Here is a 23,980-nt window from a genome sequence, read left to right on the forward strand (position 1 = left end):
GAAAGGCTGCATTAACAAGTACTGTACGGTATATTCCTCAAAAAGATGGGATGTCTTGCTCGGTGCCTTCAGCAAAGGATCGTTACCTTGTCGTGGTGCTGGAGCTTGAGCACCTCAGTGATGCCATGAGCTAAACCGTGAAGGGCCACCCAAGACGGGAAGGTCATGACAGAGAGGTCAGACTAAATGCGATCCCTGGGGAAGGTAATGGCAACCCACCCCAGTATTCTTGCCGTGAAAACTAAATGGATCAGGACAACCAGAGATATGTCGGTATACCATTGGAAGATGAGACCCCCAGGTCGGAAGATGGTCAAAATGCTACTGGGGAGGAACAGAGGATGAGCTCAACTAGCCCCAGACGTGATGACGCAGCTAGCTCACAGCCAAGAGGATGGCTAGCGGCCGACGGTGCTGGTGGTGAACGGCGAATCCGATGTTCTAAGGATCAACACACCATTGGAACCTGGAATGTAAGATCTATGAGCCAGGGCAAATTGGATGTGGTTATTGGTGAGATGTCAAGATTAAAGATAGACATTTTGGGCATCAGCGAACTGAAATGGACTGGAATGGGCCACTTCACATCAAATGACCACCAGATCTACTACTGTGGACAAGAGGACCACAGAAGAAATGGAGTAGCCTTCATAATTAATAGTAAAGTGGCTAAAGCAGTGCTTGGATACAATCCAAAAAATGATAGAATGATCTCAATTCGAATTCAGGGCAAGCCATCTAACATCACAGTGATCCAAATATACGCCCCAACCACAGATGCTGAAGAAGCTGAAGTAGAGCAGTTCTATGAGGATCTGCAGCACCTACTGGACAACACGCCTAAAATAGATGTTATTTTCATCACGGGAGACTGGAATGCTAAGGTGGGCAGTCAAATGACACCTGGAATTACAGGTAAGCATGGCCTGGGAGAACAAAATGAAGCAGGACATAGGCGGATAGAATTTTGCCAAGACAACTCACTCTGCATAACAAACACTCTCTTCCAACAACCTAAGAGACGGCTTTATACATGGACTTCACCAGATGGACCACACCGAAATCAGATTGACTACATCCTTTGCAGCCAAAGGTGGCGGTCATCTATACAGTCGGTAAAAACAAGACCTGGAGCTGACTGTAGTTCCGATCACGAACTTCTTCTTGCACAATTTAGGATCAGACTAAAGAGATTAGGGAAGACCCACAGATCAGCTAGATATGAGCTCACTAATATCCCTCAGGAATATGCAGTGGAGGTGAAGAATAGATTTAAGGGACTGGACTTAGTAGATAGGGTCCCGGAAGAACTATGGACAGAGGTTCGCAACATTGTTCAGGAGGCGGCAACAAAATACATCCCAAAGAAAGAGAAACCAAGAAGGCAAAATGGCTGTCTGCTGAGAAACTAGAAGTAGCCCAAGAAAGAAGGAAAGCAAAAGGCAACAGTGATAGGGGGAGATATGCCCAATTAAATGCAAAATTCCAGAGGTTAGCCAGAAGAGATAAGGAATTATTTTTAAACAAGCAATGCGCAGAAGTGGAAGAAGACAATAGAATAGGAAGGACAAGAGACCTCTTCCAGAAAATTAGAAACATCGGAGGTAAATTCCAGGCCAAAATGGGTATGATCAAAAACAAAGATGGCAAGGACCTAACAGAAGAAGAAGAGATCAAGAAAAGGTGACAAGAATACACAGAAGACCTGTGTAGGAAGGATAACAATATCGGGGATAGCTTTGACAGTGTGGTCAGTGAGCTAGAGCCAGACATCCTGAAGAGTGAGGTTGAGTGGGCCTTAAGAAGCATTGCTAATAACAAGGCAGCAGGAGACGACGGCATCCCAGCTGAACTGTTCAAAATCTTGCGAGATGATGCTGTCAAGGTAATGCATGCTATATGCCAGCAAATTTGGAAAACACAGGAATGGTCATCAGATTGGAAAAAATCAACTTATATCCCCATACCAAAAAAGGGAAACACTAAAGAATGTTCAAACTATCGAACAGTGGCACTCATTTCACATGCCAGTAAGGTAATGCTCAAGGTCCTGCAAGGTAGACTTCAGCAGTTCATGGAGCGAGAATTGCCAGATGTGCAAGCTGGGTTTAGAAAAGGCAGAGGAACTAGGGACCAAATTGCCAATATCCGCTGGATCATGGAAGAAGCCAGGGAGTTTCAGAAAAACATCTATTTCCGTTTTATTGACTGTTCTAAAGCCTTTGACTGTGTGGACCATAACAAATTGTGGCAAGTTCTTAGTGGTATGGGGATACCAAGTCATCTTGTCTGCCTCCTGAAGAATCTGTATAACGACCAAGTAGCAACAGTAAGAACAGACCACGGAACAACGGACTGGTTTAAGATTGGGAAAGGAGTATGGCAGGGCTGTATACTCTCACCCTACCTATTCAACTTGTACGCAGAACACATCATGCGACAAGCTGGCCTTGAGGAATCCAAGGCTGGAGTTAAAATCTCTGGAAGAAACATTAACAATCTCAGATATGCAGATGATACCACTTTGATGGCTGAAAGCGAAGAGGAACTGAGGAGCCTTATGATGAAGGTGAAAGAAGAAAGTGCAAAAGCTGGCTTGCAACTAAACCTCAAAAAAACCAAGATTATGGCAACCAGCTTGATCGATAACTGGCAAATAGAGGGAGAAAATGTAGAAGTAGTGAAAGACTTTGTATTTCTAGATGCGAAGATTACTGCAGATGCTGACTGCAGTCAGGAAATCAGAAGACGCTTAATCCTTGGGAGAAGAGCAATGACAAATCTTGATAAAATAGTTAAGAGCAGAGACATCACACTGACAACAAAGGTCCGCATAGTCAAAGCAATGGTGTTCCCCGTAGTAACATATGGCTGCGAGAGCTGGACCATAAGGAAGGCTGAGCGAAGGAAGATCGATGCTTTGGAACTGTGGTGCTGGAGGAAAATTCTGAGAGTGCCTTGGACTGCAAGGAGATCAAACCAGTCCATCCTCCAGGAAATAAAGCCAGACTGCTCACTTGAGGGAATGATATTCAAGGCCAAACTGAAATACTCTGGCCACATAATGAGAAGACAGGACAGCCCGGAGAAGATGCTGATACTAGGGAGAGTGGAGGGCAAAAGGAAGAGGGGCCGACCCAGGGCAAGGTGGATGGATGATATTCTAGAGGTGACGGACTCGTCCCTGGGGGAGCTGGGGGTGTTGACGACCGACAGGAAGCTCTGGCGTGGGCTGGTCCATGAAGTCACGAAGAGTCGGAAGCGACTGAACGAAGAAACAACAAACTTGCTCGGTGCACTGTGGGGAGCAGGAGAGCCACCAGGGGGCGCTGCTGGCCAAGCTTGGCCTAGAGATGGCTGACTAGGCTGAAGTTGCACAGGAAGGAGGGGGAGGTTGCTCAGAGCAGGAAGAAACCAAACCAGAGGTTAAGGAAGGGGGAGCCGAGAGAAGGAGAAGGAGATGGAATCCCCCCACCACTGCAAAGTGGTTTGATCCTCAGCTGCACCGGCAGACGGGCAGACCGGAAGCCGGGCGTGGTGGTGGCAAGAGGGCGAAGGACCTCTCGACCCCTGGCCCCATCCGAGCCCTAGGCAAAGACTTAGGAGCCGAGCATGCCAGCGCTGTTCCTGATCTGCGGGGCCGCAGCAGCTGTTTTCACCTTCCTGGATGGCTGGTACCTGCTGAGGATGCCCCTCACCTGGCTGTACGCCAGGTGGCTGCTGCCCGCCGTTCCAGACCTGCTGGAAGAGCAGCATTTCCACACCTGGGTCCTGCCTTCCGACCTGGACTTCTTGCTGCACATGAACAATGCCCGCTACCCCCGAGAGGCCGACCTGGCCCGGTGCGTGCACATGACCCGCTGCGGGCTCTTCCAGGCCATCCGGGCCCTGGGGGGCCACACGGTGCTGGCCGCCTCCTGCTGCCGATTCCGGCGCTCCCTGCGCCTGCTGGAACACTTCACCATCCGGACACGCCTGCGGGGCTGGGACCACCGAGCATTCTTCCTGGAGCAGCGTTTCGTCAGTGCCCGGGAGGGTTTCGTCTGCGCCGTGCTGCTGGTGCGGCAGCATGTGATGGGCACCACTCCGGGCATGGTGGTGGAGCGGGTGTGCCGGAGGAAGGTGAGGCCCGACGGGCTGGGATGCTGACAGCGGTTGGATTCTTTCCCTTGTTTGCCTCCAACAGGTCCAAAGGATGAGAGAACACAGAGAAACCGAAACAGCCCTCAGCAAAACCAGAGAGAAAATGCCACCCAAGATCAGAAGAAGAGATAACACTAGGAGGAACTTGGGCCCCACAGCCTAGGCCAGTGTTTCTCGACCGTGGCCACTTTAAGCTGTGTGGACCTCGACTCCCAGAATTCCCCAGCCAGCTTGCTGGGTCCACACAGCTTAAAGTGGCCACGGTCGAGAAACACTGGCCTAAGGAGTTTAGCAGTGCTTCTCCACTTGATTGTAGGCTGGTGCCAATTGGGTCAGATGAACCTCTAGTGCAGTGTTTCTCAGCCTCAGCAACTTTAAGAGACTTCCTGGCTGGGGAATTCTGGGAGTCGAGGTCCACACAGCTTAAAGTGGCCACGGTCGAGAAACACTGGCCTAAGGAGTTTAGCAGTGCTTCTCCACTTGATCGTAGGCTGGTGCCAATTGGGTCAGATGAACCTCTAGTGCAGTGTTTCTCAGCCTCAGCAACTTTAAGAGACTTCCTGGCTGGGGAATTCTGGGAGTTGAGGTCCACACAGCTTAAAGTGGCCATGGTCTGCAGTCCACACCTCCTGAAGTTGCTGAGCTTGAGAAACACTGCCTAAGAGCAAGAGGGTTCCAACAGAGGAGCATCCCTGTCATGAGACACGGTTGAGTTCCCACAACCCAACGTTAGCTTGGTGTGTCTCCAGGTGCTGTGGGCACCTTGAGGGAGGTTCACTGATTGTAGGTCTTAAGGGATCTGCTTTCCCCAGGACTAAACCATTGGACCACCCAAGGAAAACATTGGCTGTCTTGCTGGGAAGCAACTCAGCAGGGCTGAAACCCCATAGGGACATCTTTTGGGCTCCTGGGGGTTCTCCACACTCCACAACTCCATTCATCCCACCCTGATGCTGCTGGAGTTCTTCTCCCAAGCAAACCCAGCTGAAAGGATAACATCTGTGAGTGGCAAAGTAGGTGTTTGGGAAGGTGGTCCTTCTGGCAGGGCTGCGTTCATCCTGGCACTCTGTCATTCTAAGTGCAAAAGAGTCTCCAGTCATCCTGCCAAAGCCAAGTTGGTGGCATTCCCTGGACCTTTCCCAGGTGGAAGCTGAGTAAAGTTGGTTTGGGAAAAGAATTGCCATCCCCTTGCCTGAGACCGGCAAGAAAACAGGAAGAGAAGAACACATACAAGGAACCAGAGGGAAAGGCCTGGAGCTGGAGGTGATCTCCAAAGGAGTCCTCCAGCCAGGAATTGCTGGCTGGAACAAGAAGTCCCAAACAGCTGTATGTTACATTCCCACCTTGATTAGTGAATTCCCAGATGGATTTTGATTTCCTCATTGTTTGGAAAGAGTGGGTGTAGCAGGTGTTCTTGAATCAGCAAGGATTTTTTGATCCTAAGCTTTGTTTGTTGCAATCATTTTGATGCCACTCACCCCAGCTGGCTCTGCGTGGTGAAAGGGTCACCGCAGCTTTCCTTAGTCAGGTGCGTTCCAGATGTTCTCCTCTCTGGAGGACATTATTCTGAGCCAGGATGGTGGTTAGGAAGCTTATAATCCATTAACTATGCTGTAAACCTGTTTGCCCTCAGCTGGTAAAGTTTTACTAGCACACTCTACTCATTCTTAGTAGCATTTTGTGGTTCTTCAGCAAGAAAGATAGACTGGGAACTTGCTTTTTAGTAGAGGAGCAAAGGGGAGATGGAAGAGGAGAACCCCCCCAAGACAGATATGTATTGTCCACTATTGAAAGAACCACAAACATTTACAGTTATAGTAAAGGGCAGCGTCCCATAAATTTAAAAACAGAATGTGCATCTCAAAACTTGTTTTTTCAGCTCGAAAAACCAGCATTTCAATCTGGCTGGAAGCAACAGAGGACTGGGTGATCATAAATTTTATATATGGACCAAGAAAGACATTCAAGTCTGACCCATTCAGAAGCAGACTGGCCTTCCTGTTGAGCTTTCTCTTGCGGGATTGTATTTAAAACTGAGTTTTGCAAAGTGGATAGCACTGGTTTGCTCCATGGTAAGGGTGCCTCTGAAGTATGTTTTTCTGATGTTATATATTATATTTACTGATGTTTTCTTTTGCTTGTCTTTGAATTGCAGGTAGAGTCCCCAGCCCTTCCAGAAGAGATCCAACATTGGTTGAAATACATTGAAGCCAGCAGCCAGACCCTCAGGGCAGAGAGTGATGTCCAAGAAAAGAACAAACCCCAGTGATCTGGTTCCTCAGAAGCCTTGCCACCATCATCCAGACCAAGCTGGCAATTCCAGAGATCGGGCAGGATTTACCATCTCCCCTTTGCTGTATGTACCTGAAGGAAAATCTGGAATTGCTGGACTTGAAGGTCCTGAATACCAAATTGGCCACTCTGCAGGAATCCCAAAGGCCCGGTGCCAAGATGCCAAATGTCAAAGCAATGTTCATGCCGTACAAACCCCCCCTGCCGTGCACTCCTTAGCCCTTCTCTGGAATTTTTCCCTCTAGACTTAAATGCTAAACGTTGTTTTAAAAGGGCTGTGGAAATACTTCCTTTTGCTGCTTATACCTGCCTTTGGGTAAACCAGATCCTCCTGCAGGAAAATGTATTATTTATTTATTTAATCTATTTATTTATGTGCTTTGATTTCTATGTCTCAACCAAGTGACTCTGGGCGGCAAACAATTATAAGTACCTATATTTGTGGTGGGGAAGAAGCTTTTCTGCAAATCTGTTTCAGTTTTCATAGAAATCTGGGTGAACTTCCTGTCCTGCCCAATCAACTTTCCCCATCCGGGGTCCCCCCAAGGGCCTGGACTTCAACTCCCAGAATTCTCAGCCATGTCCAGGGAATTCTGGGAGCTGAAGCCCACCTTTCTGAAAGGCCCCCAAGAATTCCACTGCTCTGATTAACTCAAGCCGTTGGAATTAACTCCACAGACAACTCAAAACTTACTCTATGGAAGTTGCAACTCAAAACTTACTCTATGGAAGTTGCAACTCAAAACTTACTCTATTGAAGTTGCCCTTATAAATGTATGATGCTGTGCTGTTTAGCACAAGCCTGGGCTATGTAATACTGGTAGGGAGAAGAGTCAATCCCATTGTTTAAACCAGAGTTTTTCAAACTGGGCAACTTTTAAGATGTGTGGACTTCAACTCCCAGAAGTCTGGGAGTTGAGTCCACACAAATCAAATCAAATCAAATCAATTAAATTAAATTATTAAATTAAATTTGGAAGTAAGTGCCAAGTTCGAAAAACACTGGTTTAAACACTGAGATCAGAAGATGAGTGGAAAAGCCGATAAGGTTGAGGTCCAGCCTGGTCTGCAATGAAAGAGAAGCAAAACCAATGATGGGAATTTACAAATAAAGCAACTGAAAAACTACACAAATGGGTGTTATTTGCAGAAGCTCTGTAGGGCGTAATAGCTCATCGGGGTGCACCATTCAGGGTATTTATTTTTATTCCCTCTTCCCAGCCCCCCAGCCCCAGCCCCACCCACGCAACAGTGCTGTGACGGGTTATAGCAGGGATTTCCACATCTTAGCAAGTTGGCCTATTGACCTATGAGAATAATACGAACCATGAAGAATAGTAACAGGGTGTTTCGGGTTGGGGTGGGTCTAAAAAGTGAAGGTGGGGGTGAGGTTGTGCAGGCAAAGCCCTGCCCCTCCCAGTACATGTAAAAAGGGGGTCAGATCATCAATGGCACAATCAGGGCTGCCGTCCTGATTTTTTTAACGCCCTCCAACCCATTTATCCCTAAACAGTAAGCTTTGAAAAAATACCATTTGGAAATTGAGAAACCGGTACAAAAACGGTCATGACATTTCACCTGTCATGCTAAACCTTCTTGTGGTTTGTTGGCAAGTTCTGTGTCGGCAATCAGCACTCTCTGTCTGGAATTGGGGAAGGGCTTAAGGAAAGTCACCTCAAGCTAATTCATTGGAGGCTTAGCATAATTACTTCATACTGGGGAAGGGACATCGAAAATTCTCCCGGTTTTGAGATGCTTCTGAGATGTTGACCTCCTGCAATTTCCGAGGCTTGATATTACACAAAGCACGTTGTTTTGTCCACAAATCAGGGTTCCGAAACCATGGCTCCGAATGTAGGTTTCTTTCCCCCTTTTACCAGCAGAACCCAAACAACCACCGAGGCTGCAGATTTTTCTGGTGAAGCCTCTTTCTAGCCTTTGCATCCCCTCCGGAGATCTCTAGATGTTTTAGATCTGCAGAAAAACAGGCATTTGGAACAGTATCTGCAGATGGCCCAAATGAGATATGTAGAACACAAGACGAGTCTCTCTGTAGCCTTCCCTGCCACCCATTAATTACAGATTGTAATTAGGAATTACAATAAATAGTTCGCTTAAGCCAACCGGGACAAGCCCTTGTTTCACGGCAATGAGCAGTTGAAGCTGTAGGGGGAGTTCTCCAGAAGGTCCACTGAAGAGTCTAAGGCAAAACGGTTTGGGAGAAGGATGGACTGACTGGTCATTTCAGGCAGCACAGGGACAAGACCAAACAGAGTGGAGAAGAAGCAGCAGCTCGGTGGCCTTTTCTCCTTCGTGAACGGCCCAGTGCTTCAATCCTCAGCTTGCAGCTTCAGCCCAAGAGGGTGCGGAAGACCTGGACTTCATCTCTCAATATTCACTATTTCAACATGCTGGTGCTGTTCTTGGTTTTATTGCTTGCTGCCACTATCTACTTCACCTTCCTGGATGGCTGGTACCTCCTGAGGTTCTCCCTCATTATCTTTTGTAACAGGTGGGTGCTCCCCAGAACAGGAGATCTGCTGAAAGAATTCCGAGTCTGGAGCCTGGTCCTGCCCTCCGACCTGGACTTTTTGGGACACATGAATAATGCACGCTACACCAGGGAGGCTGATTTTGCCCGTTACTCATACATGTTCCGCTGCCGTCTCCTTCAGACCATCTGGTGCCTGAAGGGCAATACAGTGCTGATGGCCTCCTGTTGCCGTTACCGACGGTCTTTGCACCTGTGGGAACGCTTCGCCATCCACACACGCACCCTGGGCTGGGACGAACATGCTTTTTACCTGGAGCAACGGTTCGTCAGTGCCCGGGATGGGTTTGTCTGTGCCATATTGCTTGCCCAGCATCACGTGACCATCATTTCTCCAAGCGAGGTCATCCAGCATCTGTACGGGAGGAAGGTAAGGCTTCCAAACCTACTGGAAAAGGGCGTGGGTGGTGGCCTTGGGCGCGTGTCCATCTTTCAGGCCATCAACATGTACAGAATTCAGACGGGGTCAGGAGCCAGGGCTTTCCCACAGTCCCTAAATGCTTAGCCCATTCCAGAGCAGAAAGAAGAATCTCTGGATTCTGCTGAACCAAGTTTTTGAAGCTGGGTATAAGCCCTTCCTCAAACTGGGATGAGGCATCTCTTGGGCCCCCAAAGCTTTCGTCCCGATGTCATTTCCATTCATGACTTGGATAAAGAGGAGGAGGGAATGATCAAACTGTGAGGACCTAAACCTGGTTGGGATAGCCAGTGCCTCAGAAGAGAGAAGCAGCTTTCAAATCCAACTTGATCTAGGCTGAAAAGGAAAGAATGGAAGAACAAATGTGGAATCCTTCCCTAGAGAAAAGATTACCAATGCACAGACTTAAGAAGAAGAAAGTAGTGGCTTGTTTTTTATTTTCGTATGTATTGCAATTCTTTGCATGCTGCCTGCTCAAGTGACTCTAAGAATAGTAAAAAAACTTCCATAAAATCCAAAATGTGAAAAGCATTAGCTCTTTTTAAAAAGCTGCTTCTGTCTCCCAAACCTGTTTCCCAGAAGAAGGAAGTTTTCAGCTGCTTCCTAAGATAAAGAGGGGGGGTGGAGGAGGGCTGCTGCTGAAAATGTCATTTTCTAGGTCCCCTTCTCCCTGATCTCTATGTCATTATGTGTAAAAAGGATCTTGGACTTCTAGTTAATCACAAGAGCCAGCCACGTGATGCCGCTGCAAATGAGGCAAATACGATTTTAGGCTGCCTCAGCCAACGAGTACTTTCAGAAAAAAGGAAAATTAACAGTTTCTGATTCTTCTCATTGGTCTGACTTTACCTCACATCCTTGAAAGCAGATTCCAGCTGAATATTAAGGGGAAAAAATGAGGAATTTTAAAAAGTACCATCCAGTTGATATGATCTAAGCTTCTCTATGGAAACTGTAATTTCACATCTAGATCATTTTTATGCCTTCTCTAAAAAGGTTACCTGCTTGTTAGTATTTATTAGCTATCCCATAAAGTGCAGTAAAGTTTGCACTCTCTGGAGAACATTTTAATCTCATTAAATTAAAAGCATAAAGATCAGACATTTGGTTTCAGCGTAAAATCCTTCATCCTGAATTATGCCTCTGAAAAGGCATCCCTTACTCATTTATCAGACTTCAGTGTGCAAAATATTCTAAATTCCCTGCATATAAAATTCTTTATCATTTATACCTTGCACAATACGTTTTCCTCGTCCATCTTAAGGGAAAGCTTTATGTAGCCTTTTGACCCTGATAAATACAGGGTTCCTCGTTTAATTTTTTTAATTGCGAGTCATGCAGTTTAGGTTAACATATATTTTTTTATTAACATAGCTTTTGATTTGCTACTTGACTCGTTGCAAGCTTACTGCAATTCTCTTAGTTTGAAGTCTGAATATCTTTTTTTTTTTTATGAGACACTTTAGGTTATACTTGATGTAACATTTCATAACAAAAAAGCCCGCATTCATGGACGCAAGCTAAGAACACAGCATTTGCATTCCCGGTAATCACACTTTTTTTTAAAAAAAAAATCACAAGAGAAGATCTTCTCTAAAGTAGCATCTCGGTAGAAAATGGGACTCTTCTTGATTGCACAGATTTTTCTCTCTCTCTTCTTTTTTGTTTTTCGTTTAATTGCCGTCGGTAGTTTTAAACCTTATGCTCTGTTTAGATCTTAGAAAGTTATATTATGAATGTGGTGGTTGATTACTAACCCAATGTCCTTTTTGTGATGAAAGGGATAAAAATGTTTTTAAGTGACTGCACTTGGCTTCTGCTCTTCCAAATAATATCCACAGAGTTTTGGTTTTGTTTTTCAAGCTGTGTGCAAAATTGCAAGTTACAGTTCTAATATGTTCTCCAGAACTTACCAATGAAGAGAAAGAACGGCTATCCCTGGCATGGACATATCAGCTCATTCTAGGGAAAAGATGGAAGATTCCAAAATTACTGAAGTGCACCAGGACTCAAATGTATAGCTTCGCACATCCCTGTTTAGTTCTCTGCCTCCCTCTGCCCTTCCATTTAACCTCTTCTGTGATTTAATTGCAGGTGGAATCGCCAGAAGTCCCGGAAGATGTCCACTACTGGCTGAAAAGTAACCAAGCCAGCAGCCGAAGACTAAGAATAGAAAATGATCTCCAGAAAAATGGCAAAAGCAAGTAGGAGGTTCCTCAAATCTGCTGCCAGGCCATCTCCAGTAACGGTTGGGCCACCCTTTCTTCTGTATAAATCCAAAGAGGTGCCATTAATCATCCTGTCCAATGCTGTCATGGGTATCCAGGGAGTAAGGGAGGCAAGTGGCTCCAGGCACACTATGACATCACTGTGCAAAGACCGATGCAAGCTATATCATTTATGTCATCTGTGCGATGACATCAGCAGGTGCGTCCTCATTGCGACTTCTGCCAGATGCTGCAACATTCTGTTGACTGAAATAGCAGCAGGATCAGCCACATTGGATGGAAGGCCTCAAAACTTTAGATGTGGACAGGCAAAGCAACCTTGCTGGGTCGGCTCTTGTCAGCATTATTACTCCATCCTACCTATTTCCAAGCTCCAGTGCTGTGGATTTCATAGGAATGCGATTTGCATACATTGTGGATAGAACTTCAATCAGAGTTATTGCAGAATATTCTGCAATTAGATCGGTTGCAGAATTTCCTGCAAAGGAAACCAGTTCACACAGTTTTGGGGTGATCACCTTGGCCTGCCCAAGTTAGAGCAGTTGTGTTTTAGGTCTGCTAAGGAGAATGTGGTTAATTGTATTCGTTTGCAACCATCAAGGCCCACTGTGTTGGCAAAACCAAAGTATATTAGAGAAAGCATTCTCTGGAAATTTCAGGAGTGTTCTAAATATTCGTATGGGTACAAAGTGTGTCTTCAAAACTCAATCCTGCCCCAACTTATGTAAGGAAATTTCACGTTGGCATGTTTTCTCTTTCATCCAGGATCCAGGATCTGAGAACTGTTTTTACTTAGATCTTGCTTGCACACCCATCACAGGAGTACAGAAAGTTGTATCTCAGCCCTTCCACCACACATAGGAAAAAATAGCTTTGCAAGAAACCCCTCATTTTAGTAGGGCACCACTGTGCCCCTAAACCATCTGATGGGCTGGTTGAAAACCAGAGTGGGCCTCTGTAATTGCAGTGAGAATGAAGGAAGGTGGATTATGTCTCTAGGTCAGGCCTTCTGAAACAGTGAGTCATAATCCCCCAGAGAGGAGGGCTTTAAAACTAGTGAGGGAACAGTTCCCTACTCATCGGGAGCAACTTTTCAGAGATGGCCAACCTTGTGGTCTGGTCATCTGTCAAAAGCTTCCTGCCAGTCACGGCATTGCAATGATTCACAGACAGTTCCATGCCGAGAGACACCTTAGTGTACAATCCTATAGTCTCTGGACTGTCCATAGCAAGTTATGTGTTAGTGAAGTTCATGTTTTCCAATCTGTTATTTTTAATTCCTTTTCTTCCCAAACGGAAATGATTTTCGGGGGTGGTGAGAGAAAACCTAGGTGACCAGTCTGCTAGTTGCACTGGTAAAAGAAAACTGGTTCAGGAACGAATGTTGAAAGTTACACATCTTTTAGTAAGTGGTATATTTATTTGTTGCCCACCCCTATCTCCAATGAAATCAAGAAAGTTGTACAGATTTATTATTTGAGTCGATCATGGTGTCACACACACACCCCACTCTAAATAAACTCTAATTTTCTGGTTAGACCCAGGACATCAAAGATAATATCCTAGATTGAGCTAAACAAAAGTTTTCCTAGGAAGTGGGCATCCATTGTCCCCCACACTATATAAAACTGGGGTTAAATGGTCAGAGAGAAGGAAGGCCAGGACCACCACCACCACCGCAATCTCCTACAAACTTCCGAGAAAGTAGGCCCAGATAATCTTCAAGGAGCATATGCTGAAACCAAAGAGCTTATTTAATAAACCATAATTTAGCTAGGCTGACTACTCAAATACTGCTTTCCTTTGGAATTCTCTGTCTGGGATTGTCACTTTCTATCGTTTCCCTATCTTTCCCTTTTCTGAATAAACTCTCTTTCATACCTCTGATATATCTGCCTCTGTTGATTTCATAGAGGAGAAGGAGGAAGCATTTGGCATGTTCACCGCCTTGAGTTATTTATAAGAATAATAAAGGCAGGATAGAGAATAAATAAATAAAATTCTCATTAAAATCTTCCTTGTGGAAGACGGCACAGTTTCACAGCTACCTGTTGTGTTTCTGGATTAGAGGGAGGAAGAGGAGGTTGTTTTTTCTGCATTGTTGGCTCCTTTTTGGCCCCCTTTAGCTACCTGGAAGATGTGACGGAAAAGAAGGAGAAGATGAGGTAGTGAGGGCCTTGTTTATTCTTACAGCAAAATGGAAGGCATGGAAAAATGTATTTAAGTTATAGGAAAGCAGATCCCAAGTAAACATTAGAAGAAAATGTAGGAGTAAGAGCAATTCAGCAGGGGAACCAATGACCTACAGAGGCGCTGGATTCCCCTTGGAGACTGGATGTCTCCAGGGGGAATCGGGGCAGCCATCGGTTAGGGACGCTTTAATCCGAATTCCTCTACTCCACAGGGGGTGGAGTCTGCGATCCAATGCAATGAATCCTAAGCTGCCTTTAAGACTGGCCAGAAGCTACAACGCAGTATTATTGCTCTCTCAGAGGGAGGAAGAGGGTGACCTACCAGACCACTGGACACTTGTGCAGAAAAAGTTGCAGTAGACTGTCTACTGTCTACTGTATACAACTCTGCATGGCTTAGTTCTCAGGTGTCAAAGCAACAGCCACACATGTTACTTTCCTTAGTTCAAAATGTAAACATCTGGCATTGCTATATTGGATGCTTTCCTCTTGGGTGGGGACCTGGGATTCTGCCTGACCACCCTGCCTGGAGGGTACCACCGCTTGCTTCTTAGCAAATTCCCCTGGCTTTAATCCCTCGGCTGGGCTTGAACAACAGGTTTCCACCTGATCAAAGGTCTGTGCTTTCGGTTCTGTCCACACACGCTCGTGCTAACCAGGCCAAAGCCCCACATTCTGGGGACTACGACATCTCTGCCTACTTCCCCAGTCTAGCTTGGCACCACGGAAGTCCTCACACCAGGAAACACTGGCAAGGCGTCATGATGTCCATGGATCCTTCCTATTGGCTCAGAAGGTAACAGTGGGAACGCCTGAGCAGGGCAGTCCATCACTGCACAGACTTGCTCTGTACCAGCGGCAAGGAGATCCTAAATTCCAGAGGGGTTTCTCAGGGAGTAGAGCTGAAAACCTAATGGATCTAGAAGTTCATCCATCTTCTGGGTGAAAAAAAAAGAGAAGAGAAAAAAAATCTGCTAACGCTGAATTCCCTCAACGTGGGTGTCCCGTGCAATCTCTTTTATGTGCCTCTTTGCTAGGACCACCAGCTCCAGATTACAAAAACCCAGATAACTATTAGATGGAAAAAGGAATTTGGAGAATTAGCTGTATTTTCTCTCCCTCCCTTCCAAACACTTCTAAAAGAAAAAAAAATCTGTGGAGTCCCTGGTGCTCTCCGAGCCTTGTTGTTTCTTGCAGACGTTTCATTGCCAGACCAGGCAACGTCTTCAGTGTGAGAAGGGAGTGGGCCTTGCTCTCCGCTTATACACCGTGGCTTGCCCTGCTTGTGTTGGTGAGGGTGTTGTGCTCTCCTTGGGAGTCCCTTGATTGGGCTGTTGTTTGCTGCTGGGTTGATTAATAGTTCCTTGATTAGGGTGTATTGTGCTGTTTGATGGTTCCTCTGATGTTAATCCTAGCGTTGATTTTTGCATATCTGGGTGTTGATGGCTGGCGAGGGAGTGTCCTGCTCTTTTGGCTTTTCTCTTGTCTCTTCTGAATGGTGTGTAATGTGAGCAAGGCCCACTCCCTCTTCAGCCTGGCAGGGAAACGTCTGCAAGAAAACAAGGCTCAGAGAGCACCAAGGACTCCACAGTTCACCTGAGCTACAGATACTCACTTTGGGGAAAAAAATCTATTCTACCACAATAAAGGACAAACATTTCAGCTTGTTAGGGCCGCTGAACACCAGGCTGGGGCCCATGGAGGGGTGTTCCCCAGCTGCAAAATAAAAGCTGACCTAGAACATTATTTTTGTTTTCTTTGCAACCACCTCAGGTGAGATGTGATCACTGGGCAGATGCAGGATCAGTCCCCTGACATTAGGAAGGATTCACAATGTTGTACAGCTTGGCTGGGGGAAAGCTGTTGTGCCTTGGAACTGTTTAGGGAAAGCAAATAAATTACGAAGTTCACTGGAAAGTGCCTAACCTTTTGGCACCTCTTAAACCAGGTCCTTGATGCCTGAGCATTTAATACGTAAAGCCCACTAATGAAGCAAAGTTCTGAAAGAAGGTATGCATGCGCTCTGCCCTCGAGGATCTCTGAGAACCTGCTATTCCACTCAGGATTCATGACTTAGCTTCCTTCATGAAGATGTCCATTGCGTGATCTCCTACTTTTGATCTCCAGATGTAGAAGTACCTGCAAGAGTAGCTGCATCTATCAATTGCCCTCCCCTTGTCCCCATTTTTCCCCTTTAGGTATCTGACTTCCTTGAAAACCCATCTGGTGGTTTTTGTGGGGCTTAAATCCCTTGAACAGGACCTTCTTGCTCCCTGTTTCTACAAAAAGAAGCGCAGTTGATGTTCATAGCCCTGACGCTTGATCTTTAAAATCCTGGCATAAATGAGTTACTCAAATTATTGCAGTTTGTGCCTCAAAAAGCATGTATTATTGTAAATGGCAATTTAACTGAGCCTCGTCATATACAGAAAGGAACAAGGCAAGGTGTCCTTTGTCACCTTTACCCTTTATCCTAGTTTTGGAAGTCCTGAACAGAGACATTAGACAAGACAATCAAATAAAGGGTTTGAAGATAAAGAAGGAGGTCTTCAAACTGAGGGCCTTTGCTGATGATTTAGTTTTAATATTACAAGACCCTTTGAAAGTTGTTGAACATTTGATGAAGGAATTAAAGGAATTTGGGTCATTAGCTGGATTTAAAGTAAATAAAGAAAAAACAAAGGTGTTGATCAAGAATATGACTACACACAATCAAGAAATGTTGATGGGTAAGACTGGTTTTATAATTGGAAAAAAAGTCAGACACTTGGGGGTGACATTATCAAACGTGAACTGTATGTTGTTCCAGAATAACTATGTTAAATTGTGAAGTGATGTTAAGAAAGGCTTGTTTAGGTGGGAAAAATTACAACTGTCAATGATGGGTTGGATATCTGTGATTAAGATGAATGTTTTGCCTAGAAGGTTGTTTTTGTTCCAGACAATACCGATGTTGACAACAGACCTAGCATTTAAACAAGGGCAGAAAGATATCATTAAATTCATCTGGCAAGGGAAGAAACCAAGAATCAAGTATAAATTGTTATAAGATGCCAAAGAATGAGGAGGTCTCTGAAATTGTATTTTGTTGCCTGCTGTTTGCTATGGATGAAGGACTGGGTGACCCTGAAGGACACGAAATTATTGGAATTAGAAGGACACAATCTCCGATTTGGATGGCACGCCTACTTGTGGTATGATAACGTTAAAGTTAATAAAGATTTTAAAAATCATTTTGTTAGGTGTGCCATACTGAGGGTTTGGAATAAATATAAACCAATATTGTCTCCTAACGGACCTATGTGGTTGTCCCCTCAACAAGCTTTTTTTAGAAGAGAGGTGGCAGGCAAACCAAGCTGGTTGAGATATGAAGATCTGCTGAACTTTGAAGAAGGGTTACCTGAACTTAAAACAAGGGAACAACTAGAATTGGAAGGTCATATTTGTCACTGGTTTAATTACACACAATTATCAGAACGGTTTAATTTGGATAAAGTATATAATTTTGTTCATGAAAAAACACAATTTGAAATGGAATTTTGTACAAACAATGAGCATCTTATTAAGAAAATATATAAAATGCTGCAATTGAATTTAGAAGCTGGATATGTTAAAGACTTTATGATTAAGAATTTTGGGCATAATATTATGCTTGAACAATGGGAGAATATGTGGAACAAAGGTATGAAATTTACTCTGAATTATAATTTGAAAGAGATTTTTACAAAATGATGTACCGTTGGTATTTAACTCCTGATAAGTTGTCCAAAATGTATAATGGGGTATCAACTGTTGGAAATGTTTACAGGGTGAAGGAACTTTCTATCATAGTCCATCTTTTGGACTATTCGCTTGTAACAGAAAAAAATGAAGCTCTGATTTTGGGTTTTGATGATTAAATGGTTTGATTTTAGAGAAATAATGTTACTAAATGTTTAATTAATAGCAAGAGATTGATTTTTATGTACTTTTATATCTGTGTTGGAGAAGGTCAGAAGCCACCTGTCTTTATGTTTTTCTGCCTATTCTTGCACTGTTTTAGTTTCTCTTGTTTCTTTTTTAGACTTCTATTCTATCTGTTCTATATTCTGTATCTTGTGCTTTAATTATATCTTGAAAATTAATAAAGCTTTACGAAAAAAGTTATTGTAGTTTGGACATATTATGCAAAGACCCAGCCTTTTGGGAAGTCAGTTTGGTCTAGCGGTGAAGGCAACAGGCTAGAAACCAGAAGGCTGAGAGTTCTAGTCCCGCCTTAGGCATGAAAGCCGGCTGGGTGACCTTGGGCCGGTCGCTCTCTCTCAGCCCAAGAGCCAATCAGTCATGGTAGGAGAGTTCTAGTCCCACGTTAGGCACGAAAGCCGGCTGGGGGGCCGGTCGCTCTCTCTCAGCCCAAGAGCCAATCAGGCGTGGTAGGAGAGTTCTAGTCCCGCCTTAGGCACGAAAGCCAGCTGGGTGACCTTGGGCTGGTCGCTCTCTCTCAGCCCAAGAGCCAATCAGTCATGGTAGGAGAGTTCTAGTCCCACGTTAGGCACGAAAGCCGGCTGGGGGACCTTGGGCTGGTCGCTCTCTCTCAGCCCAAGAGCCAATCAGGCGTGGTAGGAGAGTTCTAGTCCCGCGTTAGGCACGAAAGCCATCTGGGTGACCTTGGGCTGGTCGCTCTCTCTCAGCCCAAGAGCCAATCAGGCGTGGTAGGAGAGTTCTAGTCCCGCGTTAGGCACGAAAGCCAGCTGGGTGACCCTGGGCCAGTCCCTCTCTCTCAGCCCAAGAGCCAATCAGGCGTGGTAGGAGAGTTCTAGTCCCGCGTTAGGCACGAAAGCCGGCTGGGGGACCTTGGGCCGGTCGCTCTCTCTCAGCCCAAGAGCCAATCAGGCGTGGTAGGAGAGTTCTAGTCCCGCCTTAGGCACGAAAGCCGGCTGGGTGACCTTGGACCGGTCGCTCTCTCTCAGCCCAACCCACCTCACAGGGTTGTTATTGTGGGGAAAATAGGAGGAGGAAGCAGTATTTGATATGTTTGCCGCCTTGAGTTATTTATTTAAAAAAAGGCTGGATATAAAATAAATAAATAAAAATAAATTTTAAAAGCCCATGCTGGAAAAGCTGGAAGGAAAGAGAAAAGGATGCACAGCAGCAAGCGGGGTGGACTAGATGACAGTGGTGTTGAATACAGGTGGTTAGAAGATCTGAAGGGGCAAGTCAGGGACAGATCATCTTGGAGAACTTCTATCTGTGTGGTCGCTACAAGTCAACACCAATGTGATGGCAGATTATCAATCAAAGTTAGATGCTCTCAAAAACTTGGGAATGGTTCCTCAGATATTCCGCTTGGATTGAATTCTTCAATTCAGCATGTCTGAAGCACTGCCAGTGACTCAGTCAGAAGCATTCTTACCCAATGCCCTTCAAGACAGCTGCTTGATTATTTGTACGGTGTACATAAATAAGGAGGGAACATTAATTACATTAATTATGCAGGCCTTGGGAGCAGTCTGCAGAATCTGCATTTAAATGTACTGAAGCTAAATACAGCTTTAAATGTGCTATTGAAGAAAAATCACCGTCATATAGGTGAAGGGATCAAAGAAAAACAGATTGGATTCAATTAAACTATTTAAAAAATGTATAAATGTTCCCTCTTTGCGTGTATAAAAATAACAGCTAAGCGATAAGGAAATCACACTAGTCATCCTTGTCAAAAGCACATAGTATAGAACAGCCAAATCACAATAAGCAGAAGCCAGAATTTAGGAATGAATAAATTTATGTATAATTTTAATCTATATAGAAACATAAATTAAGATTAATTTGGAATATAGGTAACAATAGTAGCTGATTATGTGTAGGGTAAAATTCCTGGATTTGGATTATACCTGGATTAGATTACACAAGTGTCTCTCAACCTCGGCAACTTTAAGATGGGTGGACATCAATTCCCAGAATTTCCAGCATGCTGGCTGGGGAATTCTGGGAGTTGAAGTCCACCCATCTTAAAGTTGCCGAGGTTGAGAAACACTGGATTACAACCAGGGTGGGATACAATTCCCATCATCCCTATTCTGGTTGCTCAGCAAAGTCAAGCACATCTGCAGGGCCCCAGTTTGGCGGAAACTGATTTACAAAGCAGATGTAAAACATGCCTTGCAGTATTAGCTGAAAACAGCCGCACAGCACAAAATAGCTTTGAAATCCTTCTTTTTTAAAAAATGAATGGGAGATAAAGTCAAAAACAGAACAGCAATGTTTTCTAAATGGCATTCTTTCAAAGCTGTAGGGGTGTTTAGAATCCTGTATGTTTTTCTGCCCATCTCAGACAGACTGAGCCCTAAAGCGGAAGAATCTGGCCCCTGTGCCTTTGGATATGGAAACAGTTCACGTAAATTCTTGCCAGTTGTTTATGTCCCTCCCTGTTTTTTTGCTTGCATGTTATCCCATTTTTGCCCTTTAACTGTCTTGTCGCTTGCTTAATTAACAAGCATCAAGCTATACTTTTGCTAGCTGAATTGCATGGCATGCGAGTTTGTGCTGATCTGAATCTAAGGATTGACTGGGATTATGTGCAGGATTAAAACAAAACTGGCCACCACCCACAGTAATTTTCCAACATGTTCGCAGTGAGTTTCAGACCAACATTTCTGTTCCCGTTTTCTTTATTGGAGACAAACAGGATCTAGGAACATGAAGAGGAGACGAACATTGCAACCCATCTTTCTAGGAAAGTGGACTAGGCTCTCTGCCAAATCATGGAGAAATTCAGAATCAACGGAGGAAGACGAAGACAGAAGCCACTATTCCCCCCAGCATGGTGCAGCTGATGTCTAGCCAGGAGGCCCCATCATGGTTACAGAGGTTGGTGTTGCAACAGGTCACTGGACGCACGGAGCCGATTTCGTCAACCTCCAAGAGGTTGCAATTCACAGAACAAGACCGTGTGACGGTTGCTTCGCCCACAAAAGGGTAGACTGCCAAACAACCAACAAAATTCAGACAATTCAGGCATTGCGCTATGGCACACACACAGAGACCCATGCCTGCCATGCTGGGAGAAACACCACATCCCCCAATCTCTCCTAATACCTGTACCAGGCCAGCTTCTGAGAACTGGAGCAGAGCTTCTTTGATGGGCTCTCAGATTGAGAAAACTTAGTGAATAGACCAGCCACAAGGCTTAAAATCATGCAGATCCACTCAGATATTGCTTAGGGATGCCCTGGACTTCCTCACTCCCATAGGTGCTGTGTTGCCAACCTGTTCTACACTCCTAACTGTCGTATTCCACTGTAGAACAGAAAGTTCAAGTTAGCAGTTTGCTTTATCCTAAAAACAATGGGAGATGGCCATTTTCTTTGTGGCTGTTCCTTTTTTCCACTTCTCCTGGCCAGCAGAGGTGGGTCCTATGGTCAGCTGAGTACAGCACTAGATACAGCCCGATTTGTATAATTATAGTGAAACTCAACAACTGTAATAGGAAGGACACTTTCACATTAGGGCCTGGGCAAGTTCAAAAATAACTCAAGACCTCAGACATCCCATGTTGACTGCTGTGTTTGAGAATGGGCCCACTTGTTTCTGGTTTAGCTATGGCAACAGAGTCCACAGGTTGTGGTCCCTAAAGTCAAGAGGGTGGCAATCAAACCACCGTCTTGACTTTATGGACCACAACCTGTGGTCGTGGTTGTGGTCCACCACCTGGGGGTTTTGCGCATCACATTTGCACAGCAGAGCTTCGATCACACTGTCATGATTGACATTTTGACTTTTTGAACCAAGTCTGTGGACATCCTTGAGTTGGGGTGTGTTTTAAACTAGAATAATTACAGAACTATAGGACCTTGTGGTTCAGTGGACTGCCCTTTCCTCGGTTCCTACTATCCAAACACATCTTTCAAAGGGAAAGGTAGCTTGATGGCTTTGCAGTTCTCAGAGGATCTTTTTTTTTCTATAGGAACAGACAAATCCATGCAAAATTTGGACCAGCCTTTCAGCAACTGTAACAACTTTGAATATTGTGTTTCAAAGTCTTCAAACCACCTTGGGAGGGATTGGAGAGTAAAAAATCAGGCATTTTTATGGCTTGCATTTCAACCTTCTTTTCCTTTCCCTCCCCTCTTACCCAGCTTGGTAAAACATTCACGTCAACTCAAAAGTTTGGGTCACTGATTTGTGGGCCCAATTATTGATTTATATTTATTATAGCCTCCCATTCCAACAGGCTCTGTTTAGATCTGTATTGCCTTAGAGCATTTTAAACTATAAGTGTGTTCAAGGGAAAGAAGTTCTGCCTAGGCAGGTCTGTACGTGTGTGTCTGTCTATGTGTGTATTTCCCCATGAGAATTTCTTTATAAAGCATAAAATAATTTTGGAAAAATGTTCCTGGGTGGAGTCTGGTGAAGTTGGTACCTAGCACTGGTGTTACTGATTGTGTTGTATCCGAGACCTGTCTTTCGTTGCCCAATCATCTCTCCTGTTATCGGCCACCTCCTTGCTTTCCATTAAATCTCAAAGAAATAATTATCATGAAGGAATTCTTGTCACTGGGCTGTCTGAGTAGTATCACTAAATTCACAACTACTGGAGAATTCCTGTCTTGGAGATATCGTTGGAGAACTTCTGCTTGCCCGGAAGATGAGTAAAGAAATCATCCACCCAATTTTCCCATCTCAAAGTTGGAAAAGTTTGAACAGATATGTGGGTCTACCTCTAAACTGTATGCTGCATTAAATCTGTGTCCTGTGCCATATTTAAAAAAACCAACAAATATTGATATCCTTTTCACTCATTCAATGAGCTCCAGCTAATTATGGTCCTTTGTTCTGACTCTAATTCAGCCGGTCTTCCTTTACAGTAGCAGCCTGTTGTCTCTATGCCACTGCCAATGTGCAAAAGATCAAAGCACTTTGGCATGTCCAGGCTCTCAAGTTACGTGAGGATGATCCAAAGACACAGATGTTAACCACCATTTCATAGAATGAGGAGTAAGAGGAAAAGCCTTCTCCATTTGACCTTGAGCTACAGAAAACGGGAAATAGTCCTGCACAAGCTAGGTCAGCTCCATCCTAGGAAGAAAAGGTCCTCACCTTCTTCTCGGGAATGCATTGTCGTCTTACACATGGTGTGATTTTGTGTGCAGTTGGTCACTCTCATGCATTTCTCAGGTGTTGTGGGCTCCTGGCATGAGAAACATTGCAGAGGTTGGACTGCCATGAAAAAAAGAGATATATATGAATATTAAGCCAGGCAAGAGAGCTACAACTGTCTTAAAGTATATTTAATCTTCCATGGTTCTTAAACTCTTTCCTTTCCTTTTTTTTACTGTACTGTAAAACTCTCTTAGGAAGACTATTAAACTAGGAGAAATATTGCATAGCCCTAAAGAAATTAATCTAACTTAATAATAAGCAAAACTTGCCCAACTGTGTTTAGGCACAGAATGGTGCCAGTCCTTCCAAACATAAGATGAAGCCAGAGTCCTTTGCAGTCCAGATGATGGAGACGTATCTCCAGCCTAGAGGGAACGTGTGGTCTTCTGGACCAATAAATCTGTCCTCCCTGAATTTATCAATCCCCTTTTAAAGCCACCCAAGTTAATGGTCATCCTTATGTCTTGTGGGAAAGAGTGCCATTCTCCAGGTTTTCTAAGTAGCCTTCAACAATTCAAGTAATGACAGGGACAAATAGGTTGCAGACATACTTGGCAAATTGGCCCACAACAGGGGAGGGGAGGGGAATGTATCTTCATTGGATACATTCAAGCAGAACCTGGACAACCACCTGTCGGAGATCTTTCATTTGGATTTCTGCACTGAAGATGGGGTTGCATTTGATGTCCTCAAGGATCCCTTCTAATTCCCCGAGTCTGTGATTCTAAGATGCACTTCTCTGGATTGAAAAATAGCACCTTCCCAATTTCACTGGCTTACTGAAAGACAATTTCTCAAGCAGTTCCTTGAGGGGTTGGGGAAAAGAAAATAGCAGGAAGGTAGACCAGTGAAATCTGAAGACTCGAGGTTCCTGAGTCTCTGCAGTAAAAGTGGTCGGCATACTCAGTGCCTCCACTGTCAATACGAACTCTGGCAAAAGGTTGTCTTAACTTCTCCCAGTCCCTAAACTGGGAGGAATAATGAAGCCAACAACCCTTTTCTTGTTGAGTTGCACACT

The 23,980-nt window shown here is 44.7% G+C and overlaps 4 protein-coding genes across 4 annotated transcripts in view; 2 read left to right on the top strand and 2 right to left on the bottom strand.

The window, feature by feature from the left end:
- LOC134494512 (lymphocyte antigen 6E-like) overlaps window positions 1–23,980 on the bottom strand; it is a 120,398-nt gene that overhangs the window by 27,711 nt on the left and 68,707 nt on the right. The gene's annotated exons all lie outside the window — the stretch shown is intronic.
- On the top strand, window positions 3,527–6,613 carry LOC134495037 (protein THEM6-like). The gene is made up of 2 exons (XM_063300287.1): window positions 3,527–4,122; window positions 6,299–6,613. Exons 1-2 carry the CDS (start codon window positions 3,613–3,615, stop codon window positions 6,410–6,412), a joined length of 624 nt encoding a protein of 207 aa, XP_063156357.1. The 5' UTR covers window positions 3,527–3,612; the 3' UTR covers window positions 6,413–6,613.
- LOC134495038 (protein THEM6-like) lies at window positions 8,723–12,084 on the top strand. The gene is made up of 2 exons (XM_063300288.1): window positions 8,723–9,356; window positions 11,499–12,084. The coding sequence occupies exons 1-2, from the start codon at window positions 8,844–8,846 to the stop codon at window positions 11,610–11,612; spliced, it is 627 nt and encodes a 208-aa protein (XP_063156358.1). The 5' UTR covers window positions 8,723–8,843; the 3' UTR covers window positions 11,613–12,084.
- LOC134494755 (ly6/PLAUR domain-containing protein 2-like) lies at window positions 20,528–23,026 on the bottom strand. The gene is made up of 2 exons (XM_063300002.1): window positions 22,900–23,026; window positions 20,528–20,783 (listed from the first exon to the last, which is right to left on the bottom strand). Exons 1-2 carry the CDS (start codon window positions 23,024–23,026, stop codon window positions 20,581–20,583), a joined length of 330 nt encoding a protein of 109 aa, XP_063156072.1. The 3' UTR covers window positions 20,528–20,580.

The sequence above is a fragment of the Candoia aspera genome, chromosome 3 (genome assembly GCF_035149785.1).
Source record: "Candoia aspera isolate rCanAsp1 chromosome 3, rCanAsp1.hap2, whole genome shotgun sequence".
NCBI lineage: Eukaryota > Metazoa > Chordata > Lepidosauria > Squamata > Boidae > Candoia > Candoia aspera.